This window comes from Sminthopsis crassicaudata, chromosome 3, assembly GCF_048593235.1.
Source record: "Sminthopsis crassicaudata isolate SCR6 chromosome 3, ASM4859323v1, whole genome shotgun sequence".
NCBI lineage: Eukaryota > Metazoa > Chordata > Mammalia > Dasyuromorphia > Dasyuridae > Sminthopsis > Sminthopsis crassicaudata.
Genome location: NC_133619.1, coordinates 42,552,977 through 42,567,360, shown reverse-complemented (window position 1 = coordinate 42,567,360; position 14,384 = coordinate 42,552,977). Strand labels below are relative to the sequence as shown.

The following is a 14,384-nucleotide window of genomic DNA, read 5'->3' as shown; positions in this document are numbered from 1 at the left end:
GCAATTCCTTTGTGTGATGGTTAGAACCATACTACAGAAAATGGAGTTCAGAGAGACATGACTTTCACTCATTATACAGCTACTGAATGTCAAAGCTAGGACTTGAACCCAGCCACATGTGTTCCATTATCATTCAGTTCCATACACTTTTAAAGGTATTCCTAAGTACTTGGAAGAATTTGAACAAATGATACATAATGATTTCAAGATCATAATGATGCTACAGCAATGCTATTTCCATTTTACAAATATGCTGCAAACAAGAGAAGGTAATATCACCCTTCTATAGAAGCAACACAGGAATTTTCATCAATCTACAATATTCTGAAAACTTAACATCAAGTCAGCATTAGGAGTTTCTTTAAAAGAAAATTTTAATTCTGAATAATTAAGGTATCACATTGTATTTTTTTTATTTTAGATATAATTCAAATATAATTTTTAGATATCAAGCATAAAGAAAATAAAAAACAAGTGTAAGTTTAAAAAATCAAGATATTCTAAAAGATATTAATATGTACAGAAAATGAACATAAATTAATTTCCAGTTGAACTATCATCATACATACACATGCATTTATATAAAACAAAATTCATTTTATAGCATTAAGAAATGAGGCATAAAAAACCCCATGAAAGAAACATTAGCATCTAATTAATTTATCCGTGTTATGGCAGAGAAAACAAAGTCCATCTAATTCAGATAATTAACCCTTTTAATTCCAAGAAAAAGGATTTCAACCCATGCTTAGTCTTTTAACATTGCTTCATAAGTCATCTGAACAGATTTACCACACAAATTCAATACTATTTGATATTTCGAACAATTCTCCTGCAATGGTTTGTTTTCATTTCTCCTAATGCTTGTTCCAGTTGCTGAATCAAGTGGAGCAAGGTAGCTGGGTCAGTCTGCAAAACCTGGTTGCTATGCTCTCCATCCTGACTTAGGTGCAGCTTTAGAGTCATTGCTGGTTTAATCTGCTGTCTTAGACATCTGCTAGCAAGCTAGATATATAAATGGAAGGAAAGCAGAGTTAAGCATTCATACACAATAACATTAATGCAAAATACACACCTATAAAATTTAGAAATATTTTAATTTCCAAGTACTTAAAATCAATATTTTAAAATATATTATTGATTCTGCCAATAACCTTAGTCCATAAAGTACACTATAAACTAAAAATGAGTAAAAAGAGTAAAAACAATCAATTTAATGAGAAAATTAAAGGAACTGGGGGTTGGGAATGGGATGGTGGTACAAGTTTAGTCTAGGAAAAGAAGAGTAAGAGGCAACAATATTGTCCTTCAAATTTATGAAAGGTTGCTTTTATTTATTTATTTTTTTAAAACAAGAGCTGTCAATGTCTTTTATTCCATTTTTGTACAGAACTAAACAAGAGAAAACTGGCTTAAACTAAAACAGATAAATTTGAGGTCAGACATGGAGAAAACAGCAGATAAAATGTTGGAGTGGAACATTAAAAGACTCTGAGGTTTCTTTAGCTCTCAAGGTCTTGAAGAAGAAACAGAGATTATTTCAGAGTTGGAAGAGAGATTAGATTAGAGGTCATCTAAATTCAAATGTTACCTGTTACTCTACACTAATTATGTCAAACTCAGAGAAATGGAGTCACTGAACCATACATAAAGAAGCTAACCAACTTTCTTGTCAGTCAACCGTCTGATGCCTCTGTCCTACAACACAATCTCCAGAAGAGGACTCCTCTAGGCCCGGGCTGAGGAGGACCATTCTATTACTGAAGGGCTACTGCTAACTGCCTCAATTTACCACTTTTAAATCTTCGATCAGTGGCTCCTAGTTCTGTTCTCTAAGGCTGAGGTGGCTAAGTCTAATCTTTCTTTACTTCCCAGCTCTTACCCATTTCTTTAAACAATTATTTCATGGCATGAATGCAAGGTCCCTCCCCCTCCTAAGGACACTTGTTTCCCTTCTCAGTGTTTTCCTAAATTGTAATCAGGCCAGAGAAGTACTAAGGTTCTATGTCTCCTTGCTCCTAAATGCTTTGCTTCTCTTAAAACAAGCTAGAATCCCATTAGCTTTCTTCCTTGCCATACCATACTGCTGACTATTCAGGAGTCTGAAGTCCATTAAGCTGGCTGGATCTTTTTCAAAGGAATTGTGTTTTTAAAAAATGCTTCCCTCATTTTGTATATGCAAAGCTAAATTTCTAGGTAATTGAAATCTTTCTTCAAAATATCACATCTTGAGTTTTTTCCCCAAAGAAATGCATTGTTTTTGTTTTTTTAATACAAGACAAATGGAATTAAGTGACTTGCCCCAGCTAGTTAATGGTCAAGGGTCTGAGGGTGGATTTGAACTCAGGGCTTCTTGATTCCAGAGCTGGTTCTCTATCCATTGTATCAGCGAACAAACCCCAATTTGATTTCATTCTTAAGATGATGATTTAGGATCATCATTATAAATTATTAAACTTTACAAATCTTCATTTTTTTTTCCTATCTCTTCCCTAAAAGACATGTGATCAACAATTATCTTTCCCTTTTTCTTTCCCTCTAATAGTTCTTAAGCTCCTTGGCATTATCTTTTTTATTTACTGGTACTAATCTACAGCAGACTAGCACAACATAAATACTCAGTACAAACTATGCTACAACAATCAGAAACAGTTTGAGTTTATCACCTTGGTATTGGCACAAGCTCAGAGCTTTAGCTCACTAAACATGAAGGGAAGAAAATTGATCCTGATGTCTCACAAATCTACATTTCTTTTAGCTGGTGAAAGGTTCTGATTCATTCAGAAAACACCATGCTTTGGATTATCATATTTTTTGTCTATCATCTCTTCAAACAATTTGGAGGGCAGACTGTATCCTATACCATTTTATGGTATCCCTAACACTTAGCACTTAGTTTCTACACATAATAAGTATGCCATAAATATAGTAATGATAATGTAACATGGCCTTAGTGATTTGAAAGTACTATTTAAGATACTGAAGAGCTGGCAAGAAATTTAGGTTGGCTAAAAGAAGTTTTAAATAAAGAGCTTGGATTTTGTTCAGAAGGTGTTGAAGAAAGGCTAAAGATTTGGGAATCCCAGAATAACTAACTAGAGAACACAGAGTTGAATTCCTTAGGCAGACTAACATTTTAAACAATTTAAAAATTTTTTTTCAATAATCAAGCATCTTTTTTTTTCTTTCCAACTCTGCCTTTCTCAATACCCCTCCCCTCAAAAACAAAAGAAAAACAAAATTCTATTTATATGCATAGTCAAGCAATGTCATATTCCCATACTGGCCATGTTCAAAAATTTAATAACTTAACTATAAGACTAACTATGGCATATATTAAAAGGATGTTAAATTAAAATATTACTAATTGCACCAAAATTTTTATAAAATAATTTCTCTGAGTTTTTAATCATAATTTAAAATCAGAGATTGAATTTTTTATATGGTTCCACAAATCAGGTAATGTAATCTGACTTTGTCCATTTCCATTCATTCTCTGTCAAATCTCTAAACATACACCACATCCCTCACATTATTCTCTTTCTTGGAACCAGTTAATAAAAATCTATCAACCATCTAGGCTAAAAAAAAAATCTAAAACAAACAAACAAAAAACAAATTAGGCTAGCACTCATGAAGTCTTGAATTAATGTGAAAGCTATGTGAGTGATGAGGAGTCAGATGTAAGAGATGTGGGGGAGGTAGAAATAACAAGATTTGGCAAATTACTGGATATGTAGAGTGAGGGGCAATGAAGACTAAAAGATGATGCTCAGGTAATGAACTTGGGAGACAGGAAGGATGGTGGCAGTTATGACAGAAATCAGGAAGTCTGCAAGTGGGAAAGAAGATACGAGGTTAGAGCTGGACATACTGAAGTTAGATGCCTGGTGATGGGGGCTGAAGTCAAGGGAGACACAGGACCTGGACAAAGAGCTCCATGACCCATTTGTGTAAGTGACAGACTAATGGAACAGAATGTAGAGAGTCTGTGCTAGACTCTGGGGAGCCTCCCGGTTATGGGGCATGATGTGAGTGAGCAGCCAGCAGAGGGCCTGGAGAAGAAGATGAGCAGGAGCAGCAGTGGGACAAGAACACGGAGGCCCAGGAGGAGAGAGAGGTCAAGGGCAGGGGGCTGAATAGGAGGGACGAGGGCTGGGAGAAGACCCGAAAGGCCGGGCACTGCTGACTCTGTAACGGACATTCAGGTCAGTGGGAGGAGAAGAATGAGAAGAAAGCTACATGTGGGGAGACAGCTTTTTCAAGAAATCTAGACAAGAAAGGAGAGAGAAGCTCTCAACTGGAGAGGATGATAGGCCTAGTGACAGTTTTTTAAGGATAGGTGAGATCTGGATATTTGAAGGCTATAGAAAAGGCACCAAAAAAGAAGAGAGGATGAAGGTTTGAGAGAGCAGGGATGTCTGAGGACACAATCTGAGAAAGTGCAAGGGGATGGGATCAAATCCTTTGTGGTAAAGGACTTCTTGTCAGGGATAGAGGAAGGGAACGCACAGAGGAGGAGTAATGTTAGGGCATTCTGAGATGAAGGGAATGTGAGAAGCAGGAGCTCACACAAGAGGTCTCAATTTTCTCCTTATCTAAGACAGGAGAAGAGCAGAGTACTGGCAGTCTGAGAAAATGGCAGGGTTTAAATAGCTTCTGTGGAGAGTGAAATTGGGAACCAATGGGGAAGGAATAAAAGGGCTGCACTCTTAGGAAGGCCTGATTGCTAAACATGAATTGATAATGTTCCCAGTCAGCAATCGATAGCCTGTTAGTGTTATTAGACAAGACACACGATGCAGAGAGTAATCCAAGACTGAAGCACAGGCAAGAGATTATCAGTATCAGACCAAGGGGCAGGGATTTCCTGAGAGAGTTCGGCACAGAACTGAAATGACTAACGAGAGAGTCCAGAATAAAAAGGGAGAAAAGTGAAGTCGGAGTCGGGGTCACGTCCCGAGAAAGTGCTTCAGAGCAATAACAGAACCAGATAGCTTGATGATGGAGAACAGACATAAGGAGTATGAGACATAAAAAAGATGGACTAAGAGGTTATTTTCAGATAGAAAAGTATCAGTTTCTAACCAAAGAAGTGGTGCATTTATGGGAAATGGTTTGTAACAGTTCCTAAGCGTGGCTAAGATGAAATGAAACAAGGATCATCATTATGAAATCTCCTAGAACAAGGGCAGGAACTGAGGAGAAGGTGGTGGGCCAGGGGCTGACTCTGAGAGAAGTAAAAGAATGACTTGGGGACAAATATACAATATTCACCATGATTTGAATTGGTTGGAAAGTTCTGACTGAGTCGATATGTACCTAACCTGATCTTTATGACCATAAGATTTAATACTAGTAGACAAGTCAAAGATTGTTTAAGTAAACCTCTTGAGCAGAAGATGAAGTCCTAAGACAAGGTAATTTGAAAGATCACAGAGTAAACAAGAGATCCAAAATTTGAATTCAAGCGCTACAACTCCAATGTTCTTTCTATAATTATACTGTCTCATTACTTTCTTGTTAAACTTTCAGAATCAAATAATTTTTTAATCTTTTTTAATATTTTTTATCTTTTTATTTTTATATCCTTCTCATCTTTAATTTATGTATCCTGAGAAAAAAAGCTCAATCATACCATATTTATGGAATATAGGAAAAAAAACAAAGAATTGTTAATAACATATATTATTATTTGATCTTGTTTTTCTAAAAGGAAAATTTATTTTGTTCCTCTTCACAATACTTTCTCATAATTAGAAAAAAATCTTGAAGTAAAATTAAATGCCTGAGGACCAACTTTAACAATGTATTTACATTTGCCGGGATGTACATAAAGTTGGAAGGGGTTGGTAACCCAATAGGGATATAAAAGAGAAAAAAAAAATCTTATTTGACACTTAATTCTTCTTGGATTAGCTTATGAAAGATAGCAGACATTAAAAGCTCTGGAATACTAAGTTTCTATTAAACCACAGACACAGCATAGAGTTAAATTTAAACAACAGTAATGTTCTCATTCTACAGTCTAATGCTGACCACCCCTGAAGTAACAGGGAAGCTCAGTCTGAAACATTCAATTTACAGTTATTAACAAAGTCATAAATTGTACTCTTGATTTATTCTGGGCATCTTTCCACTAGAAACTAGGCTGACCATTACCTCGTTCCACATAAGCTACTGCACATTAATTAAATAGTAAAAGTTTACTCATTACCAACTTCAGTGGAGCCAAGTCAGTTACTCAAAAATGAAAGGCTGTTTCTTGTTACTAATCTTTTGACCCACTTGGTCTTCACTGGACACATTTCTTTCCATCTACTTCAGTGGAAGAATTTATTTCAGCTCAAAAGCCTCAGTAAGAGTTTTAACTAAGTAAATTAAAGAAAAACTCAATTATATCTTTGAAACATTTTAACATGAAAAAGTAAAAATCATTAGAGCAGATTTCCAATTTTGGAATGTATTTTATATCATTCTGAGCTGGGTCTTATTTAATCAGCTATTCATTTATCTTCATTTCAGATGCTTTTTGCTTTTTGTCTTTGTAGTGATGGCACCTCAAACAGTACTTAGCCTATAGGACAGAGATAGACTCGATCTTATGATTTCACTGAACTAGGGACTATCCAGAATCTCCCTCTCCCAAAACAGATCAGCAATTTCTCCACAAGTTCATCTTAGAGAGTTCCTGAGAAGAATACCAAGTGATGTGTTCAGGGTCAGACAGGCAGTGTGTGTCAGAGGCAAGGCTTGATCCTAGGTCTTTCTAAAGTTAGCTCTCTGTCCCCTACACCAAAGGTGTCAAATTCACTGCCCACAGAAATTTCCAGTACTGCTTGAACAAGAATAAAATTTAACTGGAAAAAGTTTAACAAAGTAAATTAAAATATAAAAACAAAAATAATGTTAAATTGTGGTTCTCTAAATCAACATGTATCCTGCAGGGTTGGTATATAGCAAGTACTTCCTAAATACTGGTTGATTAATTGGAATTATTATCATGCTGGTTGCTAAAGGCGTAATCAATTTTTTAAAATACTCAAAAGAAGTTATTCTTATCTGTACAAAGGACAGAAATAAAGAAAGGAAGATCATTTTATTAGAGAGAGATATGACTTCATTATTAAATGTGCTTAATGGTAAAAATGCCCACAATTCCATTGAAGTGTAAAGTTAAGGTTTTAAATAAAAGATGAAATTTAGGAGTAATATGATTGGAGTTGAAAAGGACCGTTAACTAATGGTGGTCCAACCTTCTCACTTGACATTTGAAAGGAGGCTTTGAAAAGTAGGAGGACATATACAGGTCAGACTGTGAAAGTGGAATAAAACTGTTACCCAGGGTCCTTTGACTCACAAAACCATCCTCCTTCCACTCCATCATGGCATTGATCTATAGAATTAGATGACTTTAAGGGTCAAAGGTATAAAGAAAAGGTATTATCAGGCCGAATATAGGAAAACTTTTCCCCCCAGACCTTTCATTTGAACTCCAAATCCTTTAACTCTGCCCTCTTTACCACATAAGTTAAAGATGGCCTCCTTCCAGGACCCTTATCACCTGCTGCCCTCAGGCAGGAGGCCTTTGCCTTATCTTTGACTGAATGGATCTGGAGACACTTGAATCCAGGTATATTCTCCTCCCCCTCCTCCCTTCCCCCCCCTCACTCTTCCAATAAAACAAGACTATGCTCCCTCTATTCTACCTCTGGAGTCTAGCCATTGACAAGATTCTGTTGTGATTTCTTCTCAATCCCACTGCCTCCAACCTGAAAGCAGACAGGGAAGCCAAAGTGCTGGGGAAGTCTCTGGACCCTTCACTTTGCTCCTTCAGAGCCCTCCTGCCAAGTGTGCCACTATGACCTTCATCACACCATTCTCATACCAGGGGACTGCCTCCTGTCAAGGTCAAGGCTGGACTTTCTAGAACTGAAACCGCTGGTTCTTAACCGGCCTTGTATCTCTTTGGCATTCTGGTGAAACTTATAGACCCTATTTTCAGAGTAATTTTTTTTTACTTTAAGACTACGTTTCTCGATCTTGTCCAGGTTGGACATGCAGAGGCTAGCAATGACTAACGGGCAAGAGTTTGATCTGCTCTTGGTTTTTAACCAAAGCTTATCTGCCCCTCCCAAAGCAACCCAGTGGCCCTCCTGTTTGCAAGGGCTTCCAACGGGCATTGTTTAGTCATTCACTTGAATGCAATTCTTTGACCCCCATGGAGCAGCATACTCCAATACCATCTGGACAAAGACACAGGAGTGGTTTGACATTTCCTTCTCCAGCAAGACTGAGGGGAAAAGAGGTTAAGTGACTTGCTCACAGTCATACAGCTAGTAACTATCTGAGGCTGGATTTAAACTCAGATCTTCCTGATTCCAGGTCGAGTGCTCTATCCACTGAACCATGTAGCTGCCTCCCCAGTCTACACTGCTCACAGAACTTCTGACCTCAAGAGATAGGTCAGCCTCAGTTTGTCCATTAGCTAGAATTATGGACACAAGCCACCACACCGAGATCAAAATAATGCTCTTAAACACATAAAATATATGGTATTATAAAAGATACTCCTTGTAACTTTACTTCTATTTCTATAATCAAACAGTTAACACTTAATTAATCAGTCTTTATTGGATTGGTACCATAAAATAAGTATTTTATTGATTAAAGTTTTACCTTCTAACAAAATATCTCCAACTGTCTTCAAAGTAATTTTTAGACAGTCATAAATTATATTTTTTAAAGCTAACTTTAAAAATCTTTGCAATTACCTCCTTTCATATTAATCAATTTCCCTGATTTGACTATACCAAAAAAGTTAACCTAAAATTGAAGCCACTATTTACCAATTAATAAGTTACAAATCAGCCTTATAATAAACATGACAAAACACTTTTGTTTTAAACATAGTAAATGTATTTAAAGAGTGAAGCAAAGGAAGATAAAGCTAATATAACAGTAAATTTTCCAACATATTGTAAGTAATCCTACCTGTACGTCTAATCTCCATTCAAGATTGTGGTAACTAGGGAACACTGGTGCCAATTCACCCAGAATTGTTCTGATTTCTTTTCTGTGGTCAAGATAAAGCTGAAGCAACAATTTATTTAAGTCTTCACTGAATCCCAAAACAAGCACTGAATCTTGGAAATCCAGTTCAGAAATCTGGAAGAATATGGGAAGCATTATGTAGTAACAATTAGCATATATCAAATGTAAAATCATAATATTAGATATAATCTCCTCAGCTTCTTTTTGTCTAATAAATATTCTGTGTTCAATCAAAAACCCACCTAATTATCAAAATTCCCCCATCTAATAATAATCACAATTCCTGACCATCCTTACAAAAGCTGAATAAATGACAGTACTTTTTTAATTTGAAGAGGAAAGAATTCTACAGATACTAAGATATGTTCTACAATGAAAAGTTCTCTCTACGGTTTTACATATTACTGATTTAGAAAGAAAATGGAATCAATTCAATGCTTGTTCTTAAATATACTATTGAGATTTTGTTTCAGAAAAATTCTCAATTGGGATAATTTTAAATTAACAAAAATAGGTCAGCCTTTTTTCTGGAACCCACCTCATTCTTACTGCTCCATTATCACATTTGGGCTCAGAGAGAGAGCCAAAGCCAGCACTCTGTCCCAAATTACTTGGAGAATATGACAGTCACACCATTTCACAGCAGGATTGAGGTGTTCCAGGGTGACAATCTTCTCCATTAGAATTCAGACATTTCTTTTCATAATACACTAAACTATTTATCAACCAATAGTCTGCCTCTCCAACATATACTTGAAGGGAATATTTTACAAACGACACTTCCATTTCCCCAGTAAAGAATATGAATGGTTCTTGCCCTTCCAGGATGGAGAATATGAGTAGCTCTTAAATGGTTCTCAACCTACCAATTCAATCTTACCATGAGTTTTGAGCTCTCAGTGAGTAGGTATGTTAATCCTTCAACTCCATGTTGGACTGTGTTACTACTGACATTGAGTTTTCCTGAAGGCAGAAAGGGAAACCACAAAACAGTAAAGTTATTTTCCTGAAAAACATTTTCTTTTACATAGTCATATATCTATTATCCAAGGCCCTGAATTTTACACTCACTTCAATTAAGATAAAAATTGCAAAAAGGCTTTTAGAAAGCTAACCCAAGGTGCCTCCATTTCCTTTCCCTCTTCAAATCACTGCAATCTGGTCTCCTAGACCATCACTCAAATGAAACTACTCCCTCAAAGTTACTAGTGATCTTTCAAACCCAAATCTTCATGCTTCTCAAAATTACAGCAGTTTGATACTGCTGAGTCACCACTCTTTCCATGGTGAATTTTTCCCCAACGTTCCTTCTTGGGTCTCCTCTTACCTATCTACCCAGCTCCGTCTTCTCAGTGCCCTTTCCTGGACCACTGCCCGCATCCGGCCCTCAGCCCAGGTCCTCCCCGGGGGTGACCTCGTCAGCTCCCATGCCTGGGCATCCAGTCCCCACCCCTCCTCAAGTTCTGCTGGACTGCACGTTCCTCTCTCAGACGCCAGCCGCTCTCACACCCTCCTTCTTGTCCCTGGGGGTCCCCGTCTCCCCCCGCTCCTCTCCCTGTCTTGGGGAAGGCCCCTCTAGGGCCCTCTCACATGCATCCACCCCGTCCTCGCCCTGCCCTTGCTCGGGCCTCTCACCAGGCCTAACGCAGTGGAACCCCCGTGGGCCCCCCTGCCCCAGGCCTACCCCCTCTCCAACCTTTTCAATCCGAACTCTCCTCTCCACTACTAGCTGGACCTGCTCTTACACCCTCGAACACTGGTCCTGGAGGAGCCTGCGGGCACTTCCAGGGTCTCCTCTGTATTCAACAACCTGTGCCCCATTGAAGCCCACAAACCAAAGTTTTCCAACCAAAATCCACCTCAGGGCAGCTAATAAGAAGCCGTTACTCCTTATTCTTGCTCCCTTCTCAAAGAGTTCCCCACCTGGTTTACCATCTTCTTCTCCTGCCCAAATGTTGCCCTAATACAAAAGGATTTAAAGTAGGCACTTGGATCGCCTCAAACTCCCTAATTCCTCGGACTCCTTAAATCCCATGGCCTACACATAAAAAGATGCTCCAAGTCATTATTAATCAGAGAAATGCAAATTAAGACAACTCTGAGATACCACTACAGGCCTCTCAGATTGGCTAAGATGACAGGAACTAATAACGATGAATGTTGGAGTGGATGTGGGAAAACTGGGACACTGATGCATTGTTGGTGGAGTTGTGAAAGAATCCAGCCATTCTGGAGAACAATCTGGAATTATGCCCAAAAAGTTATCAAGCTGTGCATACCCTTTGACCCAGCAGCGCTACTACTGGGCTTATATCCCAAAGAAATACTGAGGAGGGGAAAGGGACCTGTATGTGCCAAAATGTTTGTGGCAGCTCTTTTTGTTGTAGCAAGAAACTGGAAGATGAATGGATGTCCATCGGTTGGAGAATGGTTGGGTAAATTATGGCATATGAATGTTATGGAATATTATTGCTCTGTAAGAAATGACCAGCAGGAGGAATACAGAGAGGCCTGGAGAGACTTAGGTCAACTGATGCTGAGTGAAATGAGCAGAACCAGAAGATCACTGTACACTTCAACAACAATACTGTACGAGGATGTATTCTGATGCACGTGGCCCTCTCCAACAATGAGACGAACCAAATCAGTTCCAATAGAGCAGTAATGAACTGAACCAGCTACACCCAGCGAAAGAACTCTGGGAGATGACGATGAACTACTACATAGAATTCCCAATCCCTCTATTTTGTCCTCCTGCATTTCTGATTTCCTTCACTGGCTAATGGTACACTGTTCCAAGTCCGATTCTTTTTGTTCAGCATATTGTATTTAACTTATACTTTAACATATTTAACATGTATTGGTCAACCTGCCATCCGGAGGGGGAGGGGGAAATTGGAACAAAAGGTTTGGCAATTGCCAATGCTGAAAAACTGCCCATGCTTATATGTGGTAAATAAAAACTATAATTAAAAAGAGAGATCCCATTTATGAAAGAAACAAGTGTCGTTGCCCCGGCGGGCAGCGCCAGCCTAAGGGAAGGAAGAGCACCACTACCAGCCATCTCCTCGCAGCAGATCCGGGCCCAGCCCGCCTTTCGCTTTCTGGGGCTGTTTGGGACAACCCTTCCAGGCTTTCTCGGCCCCAGGACCCGGAGCCCCTTTCCCTGCCTCGCACCTTCCCATTTTAAAGGAGGTTAACTCCAGTCCAAGTCCCAGGCGGACCTGCCCGACGCTCGCTCGGGAAAAGCCCAAGGGACCAAGGGAGGCCAAGCAAAACGCCTCCCCCCCCCCCAGGAGAGCGACTCGGGTGCCGGATGGGCGGGGCTTCCAGGCACTTATTAAGCGTTTACTGAGTAGGAGACATCTCCGAGGGGAGGGGGGGTTGGACTTGGTGGCAGGATGCCCAAACCGTGGTTATGGTCTCGATCTGTGTGCCTCCCACACCGCCAAGCCTCAGTTTCCCCCCCAATAAAGTGGGAGGAGGGAAAGGCTGCTTCTGAAGGGCCCCGGGGCCGCAAGCTCCTTACTGGCGGCTCCTTCGTACACTTTCGGGTTGGACCCCTTCCTCAGAAATTCCAGAGCGATCCGGCCGAATTCGGCGACCACTGCGGAAGACAAGACAGAGGAATGGACATGAGAACGAGGCCCGGGTGGGCAGAAGGGGCGCGCCAGGGTAAGAGAATGGAGGGCCATTGGGGCACGAGGCTGGGGGAAGCCCGCGACTAAGGGAGTGCGCAAGTGCACTTGAGAGGGAGCTGAGCAAAGTGCGCAAGCTCGAGGAAGATGGGCGTGGTGCGCGAAGCTGGGAGGGGAGCGGATAGGACGTGGCGCTTCAAGGAACATTAGTTAGAATGGAGAACTAACAATAGGGGGCGCTTGAAGTTTGAACACGCAAGCGCAGGCAGAGCCAGGGGAGAGAAAAGGGGGAAAGCTCAGTGGGGAATGAAAGGAGGGCGGAGGCAGAGAAAAGAAGCGGAGGGGTGAGAGGCGCGGGAAGTTGGGTGTGGTCGCGAGAACTAGAGAGAAGTGGGCAAGTGACCGGAGCTAGAGGGGCAAAAGATGCGAGAGAACTTCAGGAGGCGGGAGGGGAGGGAAGGAAAGGGAAGGGAAGGGCATTTGAGAGCCAACTAAAACTGGGAAGCAGAGGCACCGGGCGGAGATGGTAGAGTCGATAGGGGGCGCACAAAGCTGGGAAGGAGCAGGCGCACCAAGGGGAAAGAAGTCGGTAGGGGGCGCTCACGCTCAATGAACTAGGTGGGTGGGGGCACCCTCCCCGCTTGCCTCCCTCCTCACGCACGCACTAGAGCGGGCGCGCGCACTGACCGGCGTAGTCCACCTTCGGTAGGAAGCTCAGGTGCTCGCGGTGCTCCTCGGACAGCTCCAGAAGCATCTTTCTAACCCTCCCTCCTCGGGCCGAACCTCGGCAGCGGCAGAAGCGGCGGCGGAAGGCCAGTCTTCTCTAAAGAACACTTCCGTCTGCTGAGTCCGTCGCGGACCGCTCCGGCGAAGCCGCGTCCTCCCGAGCTGGGGGTTCCGGCCGTCGACGTCTGCCTTCCCAGCCCCGCCCTCGCGCACTCCAGAGCCCGGGCCGCCTCCTCCCTCAACCCAGTCTCCCACCTCCCTCCCGGCGTGCCGAGCGGACACTCAGTCTTGGAGGTCGAGAGGGCGAACCGATTTGCCGAATTCGTTTATTAGCCTTTTGGTTCCTAGTCCAGAATACACCTAGCGTGCAATGAATGGTTTGAGAATATCGACCTGCTCTGTATATCCGCTCGCGGCTGGTCGTCCCCGGCCCGTTGCAGTAGTGACCCCCTCCCCCACTTAGCTTCAAGTGCTGAAGTTGAGCACCTACTACGTGCTGGGCTCGTTTGGGCTTCCCAGCGGCCCTCGGAAGTAGGGGCGGCCGTCCTCAGCGGCCAGGTCACCGGGGCGTGTCGTTACGTTCACGTTTCACCAGAAAGTCTGGTGTTTAAAACCTTCGCCAGCTCGTGCTGCCTTCATTATACTTGTCCAAGCGACCGACGGCCGTGGGGCGAAGGTTACTTGTTAGGCAGATGGCGAGCTAAGTGCTCCACTTACCTCCCCCCCCAATCTTTTTCTCCCATCTCGGAGCCACGTGGTACCCGAGCCCGGCCGGGTCACCCCTCCTCCCCGAAGTCCGGGACTAAAAGGGGGCTCCTCGGGGGGGGGGGGTGCGGGCCCTGCGCGCCGGTGCCAGGGACCCCGCCAGCTTTTTCCCGGGAAGGAACTGAAGTGCCGAGGCAGAGAAGAAGGGACATCGTGACCGCCTCCCTCTTCCCCGTGATCCTCTGCCTGCTACGCGGGCCG

General features: G+C 41.9%; 1 protein-coding gene across 1 annotated transcript; it reads right to left on the bottom strand.

The window, feature by feature from the left end:
• Positions 1-356: 356 nt before the first annotated feature.
• COMMD2 (COMM domain containing 2) lies at positions 357-13,622 on the bottom strand. Its single transcript, XM_074298351.1, has 5 exons — positions 13,380-13,622; positions 12,584-12,661; positions 9,935-10,017; positions 8,995-9,168; positions 357-1,005 (listed from the first exon to the last, which is right to left on the bottom strand). The coding sequence occupies exons 1-5, from the start codon at positions 13,444-13,446 to the stop codon at positions 808-810; spliced, it is 600 nt and encodes a 199-aa protein (XP_074154452.1). The 5' UTR covers positions 13,447-13,622; the 3' UTR covers positions 357-807.
• Between the last annotated feature and the right edge of the window lie 762 nt (positions 13,623-14,384).

Excerpts from the sequence above, each read along its gene's own strand:
- COMMD2 (XM_074298351.1), bottom strand. The coding sequence starts at position 13,446 with ATGCTTCTGGAGCTGTCCGAGGAGCACCGCGAGCACCTGAGCTTCCTA. Across the intron at positions 12,662-13,379 it reads ACCGAAGGTGGACTACGCCG|TGGTCGCCGAATTCGGCCGG; the intron begins GTCAGTGCGCGC and ends TGTCTTCCGCAG. Across the intron at positions 1,006-8,994 it reads AATGGAGATTAGACGTACAG|CTTGCTAGCAGATGTCTAAG; the intron begins GTAGGATTACTT and ends TTATATATCTAG.